This window comes from Pantherophis guttatus, chromosome 17 (assembly GCF_059756535.1).
Source record: "Pantherophis guttatus breed Tessera chromosome 17, ASM5975653v1, whole genome shotgun sequence".
NCBI classification, from domain to species: Eukaryota; Metazoa; Chordata; class Lepidosauria; order Squamata; family Colubridae; genus Pantherophis; species Pantherophis guttatus.
Genome location: NC_142079.1, coordinates 1,325,673 through 1,345,805, shown reverse-complemented (window position 1 = coordinate 1,345,805; position 20,133 = coordinate 1,325,673). Strand labels below are relative to the sequence as shown.

General features: G+C 49.4%; 1 protein-coding gene across 1 annotated transcript; it reads right to left on the bottom strand.

Annotated features, from left to right (window-relative positions):
- Positions 1-2,366: 2,366 nt before the first annotated feature.
- Positions 2,367-20,122, bottom strand: PPTC7 (protein phosphatase targeting COQ7). Its single transcript, XM_034428818.3, has 6 exons — positions 19,653-20,122; positions 11,657-11,836; positions 8,512-8,710; positions 5,467-5,590; positions 4,788-4,917; positions 2,367-3,866 (listed from the first exon to the last, which is right to left on the bottom strand). The coding sequence occupies exons 1-6, from the start codon at positions 19,852-19,854 to the stop codon at positions 3,808-3,810; spliced, it is 894 nt and encodes a 297-aa protein (XP_034284709.1). The 5' UTR covers positions 19,855-20,122; the 3' UTR covers positions 2,367-3,807.
- Positions 20,123-20,133: the final 11 nt, after the last annotated feature.

Sequence of the window (20,133 nt, the reverse complement as noted above, 5' to 3'; positions counted from 1 at the left end):
GGAGTCGAAGTCCACACATCTTCAAGCTGCCAAGGTTCGGAAGCATTGATGAAAATGTGGGTGTGCGGGGGAGACAAAATTGCAACAGAGCAACCACAACAGTTACAATTCAAGGAAGCCCCTGTATATTGTATAAATACTATATTTATTAAATATCTTTACAGTTCATTTAAATGTATTTACAGATACTATTCTCGCACAAATTATACTCCAGACATTCAATTCACATAATTTAAATTTCCTTTTTATAGGTAAGTTACAGGTCACGATAGTCTCATTTAACAAGAAAAAACGGCATCCTCATTAGATCAGCTATCCTCGTCAGAAGGAAATTAAAAAAAAAAACAACGAAATTAAAAACGCAAAAACCCAGGTCTGGATCGAGTCTGGTCTCCTGCAGGAAAAGAGCCGTTCCCATGATTTCTTATCTCTGCTTCCACCATGGACAGTTTCTTAAGATCCCTTTCCCCTTCAAGTCCCAGATTTCAAGTTGCTTTCTTTTCCTATTCGATCCTTACTACAGCAAGAGAGATCGAATGGGGAAACCAAGCGGGATCCGGAGGGGCTCCTAAGAAAGCAGGAGAGAGCTTTCTGCAGAGGAGGGGGGAAGCAGGAGGCTGCCAAGCCCCCCCCTCAAGGAAGAGATGGGTGAAGATGTTTAGCATTCCCATCTCCAGCTTTTGGGGGACCCCCTGCCATGCAGCAGACTTAAGAGGGCAGAGGTGCTACAGAGAAGGGGAGGGCTGGGAAAACCGTCGCCCATCCCACCCTCGAGAAATCAGAGTTTGCTTCTCTGCCAGGCAGCTCTGGGCCCCACAGGCGATGCTGCCACCCCCAGCCTGAGCGAAGAAAATGGAGCCCAAGATGCAAACCCCCTCCTCATTCAGAGCGGCAGAGGCCCCTCCACCACCCTCTTTGCATCTCAAAATGCAACGACCCCGGAGCTGCTCCAATGAATCAGGGGTTTCTCACACATGGGCTCCCACCCTCCTCAAATGCAGGTTGGGGTCTGGCCGTCAAGGTGTCCCCGGTTTTTAGGGAAGGAAGGAAAATGGAATGTGCCAATTCCTAAGCCCAGATTGCCCGGAATAGAAGCACTACGGCTTGGAGGGTCGGCGTGAAGATGGTGTTACCAAGGCCAGGAGACTTCGCCTTTTCCTTTCCTGGGTTTTTTTTTTTTTTTCCTTTTTGTAAAAAAATAAAATTCTTGTGCGCAGACAGCTTTAAAGTTCCCAGGGAAGAAATCGGGGTCTATTAGGATTGAAGGCTCATCTTAAAATAGGGGGTGGGAGGGGGTGGGCGGGAGATCTCAAGCATGCAATAGAATTTGTTTTAAAATACAGTATTGCTTTTAAAAAACAGATGGCCGGAAAGCTATAAACTCCACGGGGGTCTTTGGTGTCCCAAAGGGGAGGAAAGGGGGACAATGCAAGTTTTAAAAATTCAATTTGACCATAGCTAAAAAAAAAAAAAACGGTCCTAAGGAACAAATGGCTTTACAGAGTAGAAATTGCTCTAAATGAAACATAACCAAGGCTTACGAATCCCATTGCTACTTTTAAAGCAGCGTTTCTCAGCTTTGGCGGCTTTAAGATGGGTGGACTTCAACTCCCAGAATTCCCCACAGCTGGCAGGGGAATTCTGGGACTTGAAGTCCACCCATCTTAAAAGCTGCCACGGTTGGGAAACAGTGTTTTAAAGCACCTTCCCCTCCATAGTCAGCCAACCATTGCAGAAAGGCTAAAGAGTATGGCAGCAAGAATGTTAACCCCTGCTTGATGATCTCTAGAGACCCAGGACAATGGGAAAAACAGTGGGGAGAGTCGGTAGCTCTTCAGGATTTGCTCAAAATATGAGATGGCACCAGCGACACGCGGATTCCCAATTAAGAGCTCACCTACCCCTCCAACGAAGTGGGAAACGGGTTGCATAAAGACCTATTAATATACAATTTCTAGCAGAAGGTACTTAGGCCCAGCTGGTTCAGCATCAGGATGAGGGGGAAAAGGGGATTGAAATGGTTTGTACAACGTTATAATGGGCCGTGGTTTTTTTTAAAATATATATTATGCAATTTTCATCCATTCACCGTATGCCACCCTGTATCCGTACCCCCCCAAACCGATCAGTTTCATCAAGCTACGTTGTTAAGGCAATCTGGACAAAAGAAAAAAAAAAGGTGATTTTAAAAAATAACTGGAAAAGTTGGTTGGAACAGTTTCTAAAAAATGAATTATTATTATTGTTTTTGCCGCTTATCGTCGCAAATGAAATGCCTGTTAGAAGCAGGAACGAACCACATGTACACGGTACATGTTAAATTATAAATAAAAAGTCGGACACAATAATGCAAATGTACAATACAACCACCAAAAAATAATTTTTAAAACAGGCTGAGGTAACCTCAAACTTACAGTTTTAACAGAATAAACCTGGCAGTAAAAAAAACCCCATTTTTGTGAGTTTTTTTTTTTAAAAAACAAGGACGGTTGCTTTTACTCGCCAAGATTATCAACTAAACATCAACGTGACCCAACTTGCTGTATAAAACATGGCTTTTCGTTGCGAAGGACTTTTGTTTCTCCTACAGGCAAAAAAACACCAACAAAAAATTATGAAAAACTAACCAAGATTTTTATACATACCTTTAGGTGTTATGTATAAATAAAAACAGCTGTGGTTTTGTTTGTTTTTTTTACACGAGCTTAGAAAAACGGGGTAGGGGAACTTATAGCTACTGAGAAGTTGGACTGAGTGTGGGTGGATGCAAAAAAAAAAAATTAATAAAATTTACGATATTGCCAATTAGCAATTAGAGCCCTGTAAACATGTATTTTCTCGGGGAAACCTGTTCGCGCTCAGCACCCGAGCCGGTGCTCAACCTCCCTCGACATCTTGAGACTTTCTCTGCAACCGAAGAGAGCGTTAGGCGATGATCTGGCAGAACAATTCAGCTACGAAAAGGGCCCCGTTTTGCCACAGGCCGACGTTCCACTGGTATTAACAGTTTAGCACCTTCACAAACTCTCTCTCACACATGCGCACCACAATTCCAGACGAGTTGTGCGTTCCAAATTGAGTAAGAAAGCTCCTGGCTAATAGCAGGCAGACCAATATTTTGCAACCTGGGTGACTTGAAGATGGGGCGGACTTCAACTCCCAGAATTCCCCAGCCAGCACATCTTCCAAGTCGCCCAGGTCGAAATGTATAGAGAGAGAGAGAGACCAAAAGGCTCACTGCCCTTGGAAAGCCTATGGAGAATTCAGCTACAAACACAAGTTTTCCAACATGTTCAGCCAGGGACAGGACGTACTGACCTTCCACCGATTTGAGAAATGGGCTTTTTCCAGCAATACCTTCTCGGGACCTCACTAGGTCCTGTTTGCCGATTTGGAAAACCCCTTCCCCAGAATTAGTTTTAAACTGACGTTCTTGTTTGTTCGCTTTTCTCTTCAGAGCCATAAGTAAAGGTTATTCCCTCTTCAGCCCCCCTTCCCCACCCCGCTTTCTACGCGATAACTCTTGAGTCCAATTTTGAAAGACAAGGCTTCAAGTATTGAAAATTTCTTCATTTCTTGCTTGGAGGTGTCCCCAGGTGTCCTCCAGCTGAGGTTTTGGGCCAGGGGTCTTGACTGCATCTTAGAACAGGCAATGGACGTAAGGTGTGTTTAGCCACTGAGGTCAGATGCAGAGAGAGAGAGAGAGAGAGAGAGAAAGGAGACTTCCTGCCCGCAGGAAAATAGTACGTGTGAAGCGGAGAACAGCTGGAGACATACCAGTCTTTCAAAGCTGAGTGTCACAGCTGGTCAGTCTGTGTATTCAGCTACTATAGAGAGAAGAACAGTGATGTCATCAGGTTTCCCACCTAAAAAGCAAGACGGGGAGAAGTTTTTAAAGTATTATAAAAAGATGTGGATACTCTGGAAAGAGTGCAGAGAAGAGCAACAAAGACGATTAGGGGGCTGGAGGCTAAAACCTATGAAGAACGGTTGCAGGAACTGGGTGTGTCTAGTTTAATGAAAAGAACGACTAAGGGAGACATGGTAGCAGTCTTCCAATATCTCAGGGGCTGCCCCAAAGAAGAGGGAGTCAAGCTATTCTCCAGAGCACCTGAAGACAGGAGAAGAAGCAATGGATGGAAACTGAACAAGGAGAGAAGCAACCAAGAATTAAGAAGAAACTTCCTAACAGTGAGGACAATTAACCAGTGGAACAGAAGTTGCCTTCAGAAGTTGTGGGGGCTCCATCACTCGAGGCTTTTAAGAAGAGACTGGACAGCCATTTGTCTAGGATCCTAGGTATAGGATCTCCTGCTTGAGCAGGGGGCTGGACTAGAAGACCTCCAAGGTCCCTTCCAACTCTGTTATTCTATAAGTTTGCAGCTGAAGACCTGGTGCTATAAAACTGCAGGAGCAAAATTAAATAGTCCTGCCCCTAAGCACACAGCCGGGAAAAGGAAACTTAACCCCAAAAGGCGTCAAAACGTATCAACAGCCTCCCCTAAATTCTTTGGGAACTGTCTCCAGCTCCAGCAATTCAAACCTGCCAAGAAATTGAGACAAATCTCTACACAAACAAAACAAAATCGAATCATATGATGCGGTGGCAGGTATAAAAATATGCGCGCATGCATTGATGCCTGCCCGATCAAAATTAGCATGTGGGTTAACATCTCTCGTTCCACGCACTTCTGCAAACTGAGTTCTAGCCAACATGGCTTCCGGAGCCCTTGGAAGAAACCCAGCCGTGCAGGAGGGCTGACTTCCGGCCGCTCAGCCGCTCTTACCTCTTACATTCAGTCCATTGTCACACGCGAACTGTGCAAAGGGAGACATGTAATTTGGATCGTAGGCCAACTCGTGAGCTTGCTCGGCAATGCTGCTCGCCGTCTGCTGGATGCTTTCGTAATTTGAGTTCTGGGTGGAAGAGGAGGTGAAGAGGAACCGTGTGAACGTTCAAAGGGATTCTCCCTTTCACCTGCCGCAAAAGCAGGCGGTATAACAGGACCGCTAACACAAAGGGATTGGATTTTCTCGCGAGGCGGGTCCACCTGGGGCTCACGAGGCTAAATAAACCAAGGACAAATCCCTACGGTGGCCAATTTGAGTGGATCCGATTCTGAAAAGCTTATTTTTAAGCTCTCCGAGAGCAGCCTGTCTGCTTCAGGAATTATAGGGGATGCACAAGAGCAGATTAAAAGATAAACCTGCCCTCAACTTTTAAACTTTTACTCGGCTCCTGGCTGTACCTTTGAACCCCAAGAAAAGGTTCAGAAGGTCACAGGCTCATGAAGCGGAGGACCGGGAGATTTTGCCAAACCCACCAAGATTTGAGCCAAAGTTGCACCCTGCCGTTTAACGCCAAGGCAACCAGGACAATTGTGGAAGAAATGCTATCTGTCAGGGGACCTTATGCGCTTTTAATTTCTCCCAGGTGGGACCCACTGCAAGCTCCTCTCCTCTTACCTTTAGTTTCTTCAGCTCCTGGAGGATCATGTAGTCCGGCATGTTGTCGAAGAGCCCGTCCGTAGCCGTCAGGATGATGTCTCCCAGCTGCACGTCGAAGGTGGTGCTGTCAGCAGCATCCGGGCTGAGAAAACATTGAGGGAATAGAGAGAGTGAGTTGAAAGGCTCGGGGGGTTTTCATGCTTAAGCTGTACAGGAAGGGCAGTTCCCCCTACGCCAGCAAGATCCTGCAGCTAGAGCAGGCTCCCCCAGTCTAATCCCAAAAAGGGCTTTTTCAGGAGGCAGCTGGACTTCCTTGTTTTGTTTTCTTTGAAGACGTTTCGCTTCTCATCCAAGCAGCTTCTTCAGCTCTGACTGGATGGTGGGGAAGGATTTATTGTCCTTGCAGACTGCTGGACATTTGAAAAAGCACCTGGATGACTGAGAATCTCTACAGCAGAGGTCTTCAAACTTGGCAGCTTTAAGACTTGTGGACTTCAACTCGACTTCAGCTATGCTGGAGAATTCTGGGAGTTGAAATCCACAAGTCTTAAAGCTGCCAAGTTTGAAGACCTCTGCTCTACAGACTTCTCCAGTCTAATCAACATGGAGCCCAGGGCCTTTTTAAATTGCCTTAAGACCAGCACGGAGGTGATGCTTGACTGAGCCACTGGGGGAGGTTTTAGGCACCCAGGGCCAAGGAGGACACCTTGCCCGACACTTTCCAAATGAGGGTCCCCAAAAGGAATGCAAAAGGCCCTCCCTTGATCAACACAGCACTGCAATTTTTCCCCTCTTGCTCCAGCTCTTTGCAGGATGGCGGTGCCCTTTGCAGCCGGGGCTCCAGTCGGACAAAATGTGCTTTTCCAAGGCTTCCCTGCCAGATCTTGGGGTTCTGCCAAGGGGGAGTGGATGGGGCATCCAGCACGGCTGGAAACTTTCAAGGGGGCTGAAATACAAGCGGCAGTCATGTGCCTCCCCTTTTCTGGCTGTCAGGAGGTACTGTCTCACTGCAGGAATATCTAAGCAGCCGCAGAACCTTTCCCAAAATCTGAGAAGAAGGAGAAGGAGGAGGAGGAGGAGGAGGAGGAGGAGGAGAAGCCCCTGATTGAACGAGGCTGTGTTGGAGCTACTACAGCCTTCACAGGCAAAGTCAAGCTGCATTGACATGGTAGCTGTGAAGTTTCCGAAAGGTGCCCTAATTAATTCATGAGCCACGAGCCAAACTTCAAAAGAAATACAGTCATTTATTAGGAGCACCATTTCGGCAATATTCGGATGCAGTTAGAACTAATCCCACGTAGATTTACGTTCGCCTATGACCCTCTCTCCCCCCTCCTCCCTGGCCGTATCCTAAATCACATTCTCCAATTAACCACTTTGGCTGTCTGTGAAACCCAAAACTCTCCTACTGATTGCGGGAAAAGAAAACATCTGTGGAATGTAGTTTCAGTTAGGGAATTCAATCAGCTCCATCAGTTCTCCCTCCCTCCTGCTCATGGCAACTTGAAAGGATAAGGATAATTTTATTTCTATACCGCTCCTCTCCCAAAGGACTTGGGGCGGTGTACAGCCAGGTAAAAACACAATACAAATATCACAATTTAAATTTAAAAAATTATTAAAAGTATTACATTTAAGGCCAAAATTAGCTAAAAAACCCAAAAATTTAAGAACTCCGAATTTAAAAAAAGCTTTGCAACTTGACAGTAGCAGTCTTCCAATATCTCAGGGGCTGCCACAAACTCCTGAGATATTGGGAGTCAAGCTATTCTCTAAAGCACCTGAAGGCAGGAGAAGAAGCAATGGGTAGAAACTGATCAAGGAGAAATCCAACCTAGAACTATGGAGAAATTTCCTGACAGTGAGAACAATTAACCAGTGGAACAGCTTGCCACCAGAAGTTGTGGGTGCTCCATCATTGGAGATTTTTTAAAAAGAGATTGGACAGCCACTTGTCTGGAATGGTATAGGGTCACCTGCTTGGGGGCACGGATTAGAAGACTTCCAAGGTTTCTTCCATCCCTAGGATTTTATGATAGATAGACAGATAGATAGATAGATAGATAGATAGATAGATAGATAGATAGATAAAGATACATGACAGATGGAGAGAGGGATACCTCCAAAACTGTGGGTGCTCCAACACTGGGAATTTTAAAGAAGAGATTGGACCACCTGTTGTCCGGAATAGTATAGGGTCTCCTGCTTGAGTGGAGGGTTGGACTAGAAGACCTCCAAGGTCCCTTCCAACTCTGTTATGCTGACCTATTCGGCACCCCCATTTCCATCAGCAGGCCAGCAGCCTCAACATTTTTTAATGTTTTTCTCTCACATTCCTTCACCTCCCATCCCTGTAACTGAGTTATGTCCTCTGGGTACAATACGGCATGTACCCGGCCAGGTTTGAAAACCAAACACACTCCCTACCGTCGTGTCAATATTTCCCCTCACAACACGTAACGGTGGTTTTGCTTTGCAAACAAGTCGCCCAGGGGGGAAATAGGAAGGACTGAATCAGATGCCTGGGCCTTTGTAGTCGAAGGAGGGAAAGCATCAGCTGGGCCTGAGCACTTAAAAATAGCTGCCAGAAATTAGCTCTGCGAACTGATAACCGGCTGCAGAAAGGGAAGTGAGGAATACTGCAAGAGAATAGAGCCCTGCCAAACACTAGCAAAAGAATTTAATCTACTTAAATCAGTGTTGGTCAGCCTTGGGAGCTATCAAATGGGTGGACTTCAATTCCCCGAATTCCCCAGCCGGCTGAGTTGAAGTCCACCCATCTGAAAACTCCCAGGACAGACAAACCTTGATTTAAAGAGTCCTTCCCCATGCCACAAATAACCAAACAGCATTTGCCATCACTGGAAGGCCCAAACCAAATAACAAAAACAACAATGGAAAGAAAAATCAGCAGCTAAATCACTCGGGAGCGTCAACTCCAATCCGGTCTCCACCAGGTAGAAACTGAGCTGGAAACGCAGCTCCTCCTGAACTTTCCCTGCAGACCCACCTGAGGGGCAGGTTGCCTTCCCTCCTCGCAAAATCACACGGGAAAGGCCTTACCTGTCGCTGAAGACGACTCCCTCGGCTTCGGGCGGCGCTATCGAGAGCTGGAACGGAGTATTGAAATAGTGCTGCTGTTCGTCGGAGCGGTGCACTACTCGGCCCCCCCGGACCACCAAGAAGCCCGAATCGCCCAGGTTTGCGGTGTGCAGGCGCCGCGTGGTCCGATCCAGGACGACAATGCAAGCCGTGCTGCTCCCTAGGATGGAGAGTCAAACATTCACCTGGCGGGAAACGTCAATCTGGCTGCTTTTAACCTGGCTGGCTGATACCTTGGCTCACAACCTCTCGTTTAGTGACCGTCCGAAGTTACGACGGCACAGAAAAACGCGACTTAGGGCCGGTTTTCATACAATCGTGGCAACATCCTCGTGGTCCCTTGATCTTTTGGGAAATAGCAATCACAATAAAGACAATAAGAGCCCAAGTGTCATTATGGTTTTTATTGTGATTACTATTTCTCAAAAGTGACTGTACTCAGACAGCACATCGTTTACGTGGACACTGAATTTTTTATATTTAATAAAACCTTTTTAAAACTAGAAGAAAAACAGAAATTCGGAGGCTTGGCAACTGACTTGTATTTATGACGGCTGCAGTGCCCTGGGGGTGGAGGGGGAGTCACGTGATTCCCTTTTGCGACCTTCCGATGAGCAAAGTCTATGGGGGAAGCCAGATTCGTTGAACAACCGTGGCCAGAAAGGTCGTACAATGGGGCAAGACTCACTTAACAAGGGTCTCACTTAGCAACAGAAATGGGGGGGGGAGGCCTCCGTTCTGATCATAAGTCGAGGTCTACCCAAAAAGGCCAGACTCGCAGTCCAGCTTCTGAAACACCAGCAGTTACAAACTCCCCTTGGCACAAAACCTGGAGCCAGGCGCAAATGAGGTATAAAAAAACAAGGTCCTTGAGGTGAGAATTTTGGCCAGGGGCTTCCAGCTGATTTCTAAATCCGCTGCCCCCTGCAGTTTTGAGGGAAGGCAGATTGTTTTCTCCTTCCTGACAAGTCAAAACCGCTCTGGTTAAAGCCGGTATTTCAAGCCCCTTTGAAAGCAGGAGCAGAATTCTTCCCCCCCGAAAGGAAAAACAGCCAGCTGGGTGCCTTGCAGTCCCGGCTTCCTTTTGCTGAGGATTTGCAAAGGGGGGAAACCTCTGCCCCCGTTTCAACCAGGGGGAAGGGGGTCTCCTTCCCTGCCTTCAACCCACACAAAGCTAGATAAAACCTCTGGATGGTGGGACCAGCGCCATCAATGCAGGAACCAACCGGTTGGGGAGCAGGTCTTTGGATAAGGGGAAATTCCCTAGCCGTTTGGAGAAAAGATAAAAAATCCCAAGGGATGAAGGAGTGAAATGGCCTAAAGAAGAGGGGGTCAAGCTATTCTCCAAAGCAGGGGGTCTCCAACCTTGGCAACTTGAAGACTTGTGGACTTCAACTCCCAGAATTCCTCAGCCAGCAAAGCTAGGAGTTGAAGTCCACAAGTCTTCAAGTTGCCAAGGTTGGAGACCCCCTGCTCCAAAGCCCCTGAGGGCAGGACAAGAAGCAATGGGTGGAAACTAATCAAGGAGAGAAGCAACCTGGAACTAAGGAGGAATTTCCTGTCAGTTAGAACAATTAACCGGTGGAACGGCTGGCCACCAGAAGCTGCGAATGCTCCAACACTGGAGGTTTTTAAGAGGAGGTTGGATAACCATTTGTCTGAAGTGGAATAGGGTTTCCTGCCTAAACAGGGGGTTGGACTAGAAGACCTCCAAGGCAGTGGTGAAATCCAATTTTTTTTTATGACCGGTTCTGTGTGGGCGTGGCTTGGTGGGCATGGCAGGGGAAGGATACTGCAAAATCTCCATTCCCATCCCACTCTAGGGCCAGCCAGAGGTGGTGTTTGCTGGTTCTCCAAACTGCTCAAAATTTCCGCTACTGGTTCTCCAGAACCTATCAGAACCTGCTGGATTTCACCCCCGTTTCAAGGTCCCTTCAACTCTCTTCTTCTATTCTAAACATACATCCCTCCAGGGACAGCCTCGGTGGTCCTCGTGGAGGGGGCAGATCTGAGCAGGCGTTCTCCTCAAGAGGGCCTTCCTTGGCAAGGTGCCATTGAGAGGAGGACCTGGGCCCCCAGACCGACCGGATGGCATTGGAGAATGGGCCCCCCTGGAGAAGGAGCGTTTGAACGGACCCAAGGAGACCATTCTCTGGGGCAAAGGCTGTCCGGGAGACGTGTCACAGCAAGGACAGTGCCTCCTCCCGGGATCAGCGGAGGGCACTTAAAAATAACCCACATTAAGAGAGAGACCGGGTGGGGTGGGGGTGGGGAGAGATTTCTTGGCACAGAAGCCTCAAAACAGGTGAGGAGCAGCAAGCGGAGTCATCACTGGGCAAAAGGTCATTCATTCGTTTCCCTTCGGCCAGGCTGGTCCTGGGGACTCAAGATAAAAGGGGAAGCAGATGCCCAAGGTGTCAATCCTGAAGCCATTTTGGAGCATCTTCAGGGCTGCCACAGTTACGCTGGTTGGGGCTGTGGGAACGGGAGTGGGGGAGGGAATAGAGACAGCTGGGGACTTGTAGCCAAAATAAAATTCTTTCTCTTGGGAACCGAGGACGATCTCCCCAGAGGCTGGGCAGGCGGGGACTGGAACCAACTGGGGTTGGGGCTGTGACCGGTTTGGGCCATCTGATGGACATGTGGACTGGGGGGGGGGGGGGGGAAAGAACTTTGACTTTTAATTTGGATGGGGGAAACCCCGGGACCTTCAGAGTCGGGTTTTCACCAGATGTGCCAATATGACATGCCTAATAAATCTGTAATAGGGACGTGGTGGCTCAGTGGCTAAGATGCTGAGCTTGTCGATTGAAAGGTCGGCAGTTCAGCGGTTCGAATCCCTAGCGCTGTGTATGGGGTGAGCTCCCGTGACTTGTCCCATCTTCTGCCAACCTAGCAAACGCATGTCAAAAAAAATGCAAGTAGAAAAAGAGGGACCCCCTTTGGTGGGAAGGCAACAGCGATCCGTGCGCCTTTGGCATTGAGTCATGCTGGCCACATGACCACGGAGACGCCTTCGGACAGCGCTGGCTCTTCGGCTTTGAAACGGAGATGAGCACCACCCCCTAGAGTGGAGGGCTATGGGGGGGAGGGGTCTCTCTCTTACCGAGCAGGGGGGCTTTGTGCTGCAGCAGCTCACAGTAGCTGGTGGTGAGGATTCCCACCGGGTGGCTGGGCACAAACCGTCCTTCCTTGACCAAACGTTCACAAGTGCGCATCAGAGTCCCTGAGAACTGAGACGGGTCGACGCCGTAGTCTCGCCAGCCTCCGACGCCGTCAGCCACCCCTTCAAAAGAGAGAGAGAGAAAGAAAAGTCAGCCCTGACTGGTTTATTCTTGGTTTACCACCATTTCTAATTTAAACTAAATTGGCACATCACTGATTGCATGACCTCTGTAGTTGCCACATGCTGAATAAACAAACAAACAATTTCTAAAAGGGACTTTCTAGTTGCCTTCTGAATTGATGGGGTACAGTGGGGTCTCCAACTCAGCCACTTTTAAGACTTGTGGACTTCAACTCCCAGAGTTTGGAGAACCCCTGCCACACGAGAAGGACTAGCAAAAGGTACCAAGGGTGCTTTCAGCTTAATGAAGAGGAGACTTAGGGGGTGAACACGATTGCCATCTTCCAATGACTGTCACAAGAAGAGGTGGTCAATTTGTTCTTCGTAGCACCTGAGGGCAGGACAAGAAGCAATGGGGTGGGAGGGGAGATCCAACCTGGATTTAAGGAGGAATTTCCTGGCAAGGAGACAGCAATGGCACAGCTTGTCTGCTGGAATTGTGGGTGCTGGACAACCATTTATAAGGACTCCTGCCTTGGGTCGAGGTTGGACTAGAACAGGGGTCTTCAACCTTGGCAACTTTTAAGACTTGGGGACTTCAACTCCCAGAGTTCCTCACCCAACACCTCAATAAAGCACCAGTTTTGGGTTTTTTTCCTTGCAAAAGCCCAAAGGAGGAACTGATGCAGTGATGTCAGGATTGCAGAAGTGGGAAAGTAGAGCAGCAGCTGCTCTCAACAGGACCAAGGACAGCCCCTCTGAACGCCTTTTCTGGAGTTTTTTTTTACAAAAGACATTCTCATTTCTACGTTAGCCACGCGTTTACGAAATGCAGAATAAAGGGACAAGACACGTTCGGGGCAGAGGATGTCCTAGTCCCAAAGGTAATTTTGAAAATAATTTTCGCAGGGTTTCAGCACCAAACCGACGTAAGGAAAAGCAGCAGCAGGAGGATCAGCTGATACTTTGTGTTCCAGAAAATGACAGTACTTATAAGAAATAACAACCAGGGGAAGGCAGAATGCAGCATTTTTCTTTGGAAAAAACCATCTGACTGATTTAACACAGGAAAAATTCAACCTTTTACCGCAGATGTGAAGATAGATCATCATATAGCATCGCTCAGGAGGCTGCATGAGTCACTAATCAGGAAATCTGCTTCAGGCATATCTCCTTCGGAACAAAGAGCCACTAATCTCTGGCCAAAAAGTTAAAACTGATTTATTACATAAAATGAAGTCTGCTAATCTGCCAACTGCCCTTTCTTTATGTTCCCGGCTGAAACAGCCATTAAAGCTGACGGTGGCATGGCCCAGGGGCTCTGCCAACATGTTGCAGGAGATCAGCGTCAACCGACCCCCAAAATAGTCCCAGTGTGGCTGTGTCCAGTTTATTTCTTTTCTAGTATTTTTTCTAGTATTCGCATCAGCACAGCAACGAAGGATCCCCCTTCTCTATGCCAGCCAGAACAAAACACAATTGCACTGCCTAGCTGGCTGCCTTCTCTCATCTCTTCTCTCTTGCCTTCCCTTCCTTCTCCACTCCTTCCTTTCTTTCCTTCTCATCTCCTTCCATCTCTCCTGCCTTCTCCACTCCTTACTTCCTTCCTTCCTAAACATCTATGTGCTGAACATGAAACTCAAAAGCCAAGCTGACTCTTCAAACGACAACCCAGTGAGAATCTGTGCTCTGCCTCTGGGCTGACCCAACTCTCAGAGTTATGAATGCACAGATAAAACAGAGCGGGGAAGTCGCCGATTTCTCAAGAGGAGAGCGAAGTGGGTTTTTGTTGTCTGCCTTCAGTCGGTTTCTGTGTTTTTACAATCTGCAGAGAAGGCGGCCGGCGTGGTCCCCGGAGTTACCGCCTGTGACACGTTATGTACGTGGATTTCAATGACGAGGCCAGCTGCAGAGGATGACAGGAGCGCCGAGCAACCCAAGGCCAAGAGGGAGGGAGGCGTTGGGGAATCGGCAGAAAGCTTCCAGCGTTCCCGCCCCCCCAAAAGCTGGTTTGAGCTTTTTATTCCCGTTTGCAAAAAGCCATTGATGACTAAGAAGAGAAAGAGCAACGGCAGGAACCTTTTCATGAAAGATGGCCACGATGCCTACAAATGGCAAAGGGTTATCAAGATTCACTACTCCCCGTTTCGGCCTCAGTCGGCAATCAACGCCTCCCGCAAGTAAACGGCCTGCGGTTTCTCCAGGATGAGGAAAACGCGGCAGCAGAGCAGCAGATTTGAGGCTGAGCACAAAGGCAATGCCAAGGTCAGCCCAGCTGAGTAATGGAGAAGGGTGGCAAAGTTCAAAGGCCTTCCTGGGTGATTTGCCTCCCAGCCTACGGGAAATAATCCCTTCATCTGTCGCCCGGCTGTCCTTCAAACGAGACTTCCTGATTTGCAAAGTCAATTGCATCACGAGAGTCTTCCTTTTTTCTTCTTTTCTTTCATTAAGCAAGATCACCCTGATGAAACCGGCAATGAGATTGTGGGGAGAGAGAGAGAGAGAGAGAGACGGCACAATTTCGGCAGAATAATGGGACGGGCACCTCCTCCCACCCTCAGGAGGGCTGAGGAAATCAAGGCTGCTAAGGGAAGAGACGTAAAGGGGTGTTAAGACAATGGCGCTCTGACTTCTAAGCGGGCGTGTGCCGAAGGAGGTTGTCCCGGCTATTGTTTTGGTTCAACTGGCAAAGTCACCTTCTGGCATTTCTTATCAGAGCCGGCGCTCCCAGAATCCAAATGCCAGGGACTTATTTCACCTTGTCTGACTTGGGAGTACACACAATTCAAAGGCACATACACACACACTAACAGCCTCTATCACACCTCACCCTCTTATGCTTAAATTTTGTCTACCTGAAGGGGTTTCAGAAGGCAAGGTGTCCTTAGATCTGTGGTTCTCAACTTGGGCACCTTTAAGATGGGTGGACTTCCATTCCCAGAATTCCCCAGCCAGCTATGGTATGCTGTGTTATGCTGGCTGGGGAATTCTGGGAATGGAAGTCCACCCATCTTAAAGGTGCCAAAATTACACAGGACATCTCCCTCGCTGAAGGAAATGTCCTTCAATTAAATATTTCTGATTATTTAACACGAGAGACGCCTCTTGGGCAACTAGATTCCCTGAAGAGGCTTACAACTTCCTCATCTGTTCTCGCGCTTCCTCCGTCTTTTCAAAAATGTGTTATCTTTCCAACCTGATTGAGATTACTAACTGGTCTGGCACGCAGTTCTCTTTTTAAAACAGATCTTCTAGAATTTAACTCAGCAGATAAGACTCGGGAGGAAACCAGCCAGACCTGGTTGACGTTTGTCGTCGTAACTTCACTCTAACCTTTGGGGAAATGGAAGGATCACCTTGCAGAATTTTTAAAAATGTGTTCCTGGTGATGACAGGAGTCTTTTTTTAAAAAAAAATGTAGAAAAAACGATTTAGTCATAAGGGTGAACAAGCATTTTCCCCCCTCACCTAGAAAATTGATCACCTTTGACAATCAAAAGTTGAGAAATGCGATTCCTAAATCCACATATTTGCAAATATGGGTGAGGATGTTATGCATGCAAAGAGGTGTGCTGGTTTTAATCTGCAAAGCCTTTTAATTATTTTGCGACCAAGTATTGTATGCAGAGTATCACCTCCTTCAGGTACAACCTTCCTACCCAATTCGCTTGTCTTAAGTTGAGATGTCGAGAGTCTTCCCCCATTTATGAAATGTGGGGAAGGGGACTGTTTGGGGCCTTCAATCTATCCTCCCTGGAATAACTTCTCCCTCAATTTGAGATGGTGCACCTCTTGTGGCCTTCAGGACAGAAGCTTTCATACCTAAATTGTTGCTGGATTGTAGAGATGGAGAGAGGCGGATGTTTTTATACATTAACTGATTTTGCATGCGAGATTGTAAACCGAAGGGAGTCCTTGAGGAGTCAGCAATATATAAATATTACACATAAAACACAGGGCGTAAGACCCAGATTTCCCCGGGTACCTATATGACGCTTGCCTTAATATACGGGATGACTTAATCTGCCAGTCCATTACAGATGCTTCTCCATTGCAGGCGAGGCGAGGCCTGAAACTCAAAAAGATCCTGATGGCTTATCTAAAACCAGCCTGCCACTCCTTCCAAAACCCTGGCTGAGAATTTTAGGACTTTGTTGTCTGGAGGACCTGGGCACTTTGCCAAAGTTTTGGGCCTTGGTGGGGAAGACTTACTGGGTCACAGTTCACTCTCATGCACAGAGCAGACTCCTTGACCAGTGTATTTTTCGGATCACAACGATTACACCACAGGCAAAAGTTGTGTGTACTTTTTTTCCCCCCAACTTCCAGTCAAACGAGGTCATGGCTTGGAAGTTGGGCCGGCTCCAGGTGTCCCATTCAGGTCCCACCCCCTAGGAATATCTCCTCTGACTTTTCCACACCCTTCCCCAGTGAACAGAGGCTTTCCAAGCAGAAAGCCAAGGAACTCCTACCATCGAGAGGGGGAGGCTGGGGTGGGGGAGAGAAAGAGAGAAAAAATTCAGGGCCTAGATGGAAAAAAAGAAACTGGCATAATAAGGCCCGGTTTTTGTTTTTTTTGTTTTTCCTTCCTTTTTGGCTGAAGAGACTCCGAAAGGATCAAAATGTCCAGGGTGCCAAAATAAGCGATGTGTCATCCGTTGCATTTGAGAAGCATAAATTAAAGACATCTCAGATAGGAAAACACGGAGCTGCGGATGGCAAGAAGGGAAGGGTAGAGAGGTCAAGCGAGGACACCGAGGAAAAGCAGAAGGGGGGGAGGGGGGAAAGGATGCCATGAGGTACCCTCCCCCCCACACACACCCACAAAAAGCCCATTAAAAAATGCAAAGAGATTGAACTGAGAAGTGACAGCAGCAACCGGAATCCTCCTTATTGTAGGCTTTGAGCTGGAATCAAGAAATGTCCATCTTTACCTCAACCCACCCAGTTCCATCTGCAGCGCCTCCTGGTTGAAAGCGAGATCATTTGAGGGGGGGGGGAAAGAGGGGGGGTCCCAAGGCACCAATATCACACCAGTCACCCAACACGAGGCCCCTGTGGATTGTAGAGGCCGGCTGTGCTGGACTCAGCCTTGGCTAAAAGGCAGGTATGAAACATCTTCACATCGACCAAAAAACTCCACCAAGTTGCTAAAGGGCACCCCAAAAGCTTTAAAGCCATCTACAGGTAGTCCTCAAATTTACAACAGTTCGTTAAGTGACCAGAGTTACAACGGTACTGAAAAAAGGGACTTAAGGGGCCGTTTTTCATACTTACAACCCTTGTAGCATCCCCCAAGGTCAAGTGATCAAAATGCAGACGCAACCGACTCATACTTATGACGGTTGCCGTATCCCAGGGTCACACGATCCCCTTTTGCGACCTTCTGACAAGCCAACTCAACGGGGAAGCATGATTTGCTTAACAACCCGGTTACTCACTTATCAACGGCAGGGATTCACTGAGCAAGCATGGCAAGAAAGGTGGTTAAACTCACTTCACAAATGTCTCGCTTAGGGACGGAAATTTTGGGCTCCATTGTGGCCGCAGGTCGAGGACTACCTGCGCTTGTTCTGATGCAGCTGGATTGCAAGATCCATCCCTTCCCCTTCCCCAAAGCATCTGTACTGCCAAGAATCCTGAACGGGGAGGATCTAAAGCAGAATTCCCTCTCTACGGTGCGGGTGAACCTGTGATGCTGTGAGCAGCCTCAGGCCCTGCAGCGCCATCAATTAGGGGAGGTGGGCAGGCAGGCAAGGCACCCCAGAGGTGCAGCCCTCAAACGCAGTGCAGAACCAGGATGAATCACGCCGAGTTCGCTCCCCGCCTTCCCACTCAGCCCATGCGCCTCTGCAGAGAGACAGGGCTGCACCACATCCTACTCAGTTTCAACCGAATTAAGAAAAGATTGCAGGCAGAGGTTAGGGCACCTCGGGGATCTCCATCTCGCTGGGCCTCCTAGCCCAAAGCCAAAGACAACTGGACAATAAAAATGAAAAGGCAGCCTGTAGGACCTTTGCCCTCTTCTGATGCTCCTATGGGCATTTCAGCAGCTGCAGCGTTCCCTTCCATGTGCCCGGGCTTGGAAGACCAGCTCAGCTCATTGGCTGCATTTCTTTAGGGTTTACTCCCTGCGTAAGGCTACCCCGGCAATGTTCATAAAATACATTTCAGACACAAGAGAAACGGCCACTGTTAAACACACGTCCCAAAGCCCCAATGGCTGACATCGTAACCTGGAATTCTGTTCTCTCAAAAGTGCCTGAAAGGGGTCCGGAAAGCCCCCTCCCCTCGCAGGGGAGCTGCAGTTTTCTCCTGCCGCTGTTGAGCTGCCCCTCCGGAGGGAGCCCCGAAACCCCGTGGGGCGGGTGTGGCAAGCCACGTCTGACCTCTGGCACCCCCACCCAATGTCATGCAGGTGTCACTTCACCTTTGCCCCTGGCAAGGTCACAAGGCGGGGAAGCCTCACCTCCAAAGGCTTGGCTTTGGGTTCAAGGTTAAGGGAGAGCCTCCCCCCCCCCAACTGTAATCCAGATAGGCAAAAGCACCACTTAGAAACGGCGGCTTTCAAAGAATAAAACCCGCTGCCATTTTGGCCCTGCCGGTGACCTCTTCAGCGCTCTGCCAAGGAGCAAAGCAAGCGGGGATTGCCAGGCTTAGCTCGGAGGCTGCCAGCCGGGGGTTTAGGATGCTACGGCTGGGCTGGGCATCCGGATGAGCTTCGGTGGTAAGTGAGGCAGCAGGAGGAGCAGCAGCATCAGGCTTAATCGGCAATTAGCTGGTTCTTCCCAGCGCCTCTAGATATGCAATCCAGGTGGCCCAGCAACTGCTACCTGGGGCTGCTCTTTCCCAAGCTGGGAGTTGGTGCAAGCAGGGAGGAAGGAGAGGAGGAATGGGAGGAAGGAAGGAAGGGAGCACAGGGAGGGATGGAGGGAAGAAGGAATGGGGTAAAGGAAGGCAGAGGGAAGGAGAGGGAGGAAGGAAAAAGAGAAAGGGAGGGATGGGATGAAAGGAGGGAAGGAGGAAAAGGAAGGGAAGAGGAGGAAGGAAGAAAGGAAAAGAGGGGAAGTGAATGGAGAGAGGGAGAAAGGACAAGAGGAGAGGGAGGGAGGGAGAGAAAGAAGCCCAGGGAGGGATGGAGGGAAGAAGGAAGGGGAAGGAGAGGGAGAGAAGGAAGAATGGGATAAAGGAGGGCAGAGGGAAGGAAAAGGAGAAAGGGAGGGAGGAAAAGAGTGAAAGGGGAGGGGGAAATGTAATGAAGGGAGGGATGAGATGAAAGGAGGAAAGGAAGGGAAGAGGAGGAAGGAAGGAAAAGAGGGGAAGTGAATGGAGGGAGGGAGGGAGGGCAAGAGGAGAGGGAGGGAGGGAGAGAAGGAAGCAGAGGGAGGGAAGGAGGAATGGGATAGAGGAAGGCAGAGGGAAGGAGAGGAAGGGAGGAAAAAGAGAAAGGGAGGAAGGAAAAGAGTGAAAGGGGAGGGGGAATGCAATGAAGGGAGGGATGAGATGAAAGGAGGAAAGGAAGGGAAGAGGAGGAAGGAAGGAAAAGAGTGGAAGTGAATGGAGGGAGGGAGGGAGGGCAAGAGGAGAGGGAGGGAGGGAGAGAGGGAAGCAGAGGGAGGGAAAGAAGGAAGGGAAGAGAAAGGAGGAAAAGAGTGAGAGAGAGGGAGAGAAGGAATGAAAGAAGCAGAAGGAGGGAGGGAAAGAAGGAAGGAAGGGAAGAGAAGGGAGGGAGGAAAAGAGGGAAAGGGAGGAAAGCAGGCGAGAGGAGGAGGAGGAGGGGCAGCCGCCGCCCTCCCAGCTCCCCGCTTGGGCTCACCCAGCACATCGGCCGTGCGGTGCCGGGCCACGAAGCAGGCGTCGTCGCCGTAGCACATGCCCTTCTTCAGGATGCCCTTGCGGAAGTCCTTGCCGAAGCCGCAGCTGGCCGTCACCAGGCTGTAGTCGCGGGAGTCGGTCTGCGAGAGGCCGCCCAGGACGGCGCGGGCCACCAGCCGCCCGTAGGAGAGCACCGAGAACATGCTGGGGGGTGGGGGAGGGGCGGGGGGGCTGTCTGCGAAGGGAGGGGGGGGGAGGGGGAGGAGGGGGGTCTGCGCCTGCTCAGGGCCGGGCCGAGGCCCCCATGGCGCTCCCGCGGGGCGCCCCCTCCTCCTCCTCCGGCGGGCAGCCCCCTCCTCCGCGGCCCAGGCCCGGGGGGCGACCCTGCCCCCCCGCCAGAGTGGGGGAGGGGCCCGCGAGCCCCCTGAGGCGAAGGCGCCGCTCTCTGAGGGGGGAGGGGGAGGCCTCTGCCGCTCGCTCTC

Coding starts and splice junctions, on each gene's coding strand:
- PPTC7 (XM_034428818.3), bottom strand. CDS start 19,854: ATGTTCTCGGTGCTCTCCTACGGGCGGCTGGTGGCCCGCGCCGTCCTG. Junction 5,591..8,511: donor GGAGTCGTCTTCAGCGACAG/GTAAGGCCTTTC, acceptor ATGTTTTCTCAG/CCCGGATGCTGCTGACAGCA. Junction 3,867..4,787: donor CAATGGACTGAATGTAAGAG/GTAAGAGCGGCT, acceptor CTTGCTTTTTAG/GTGGGAAACCTGATGACATC.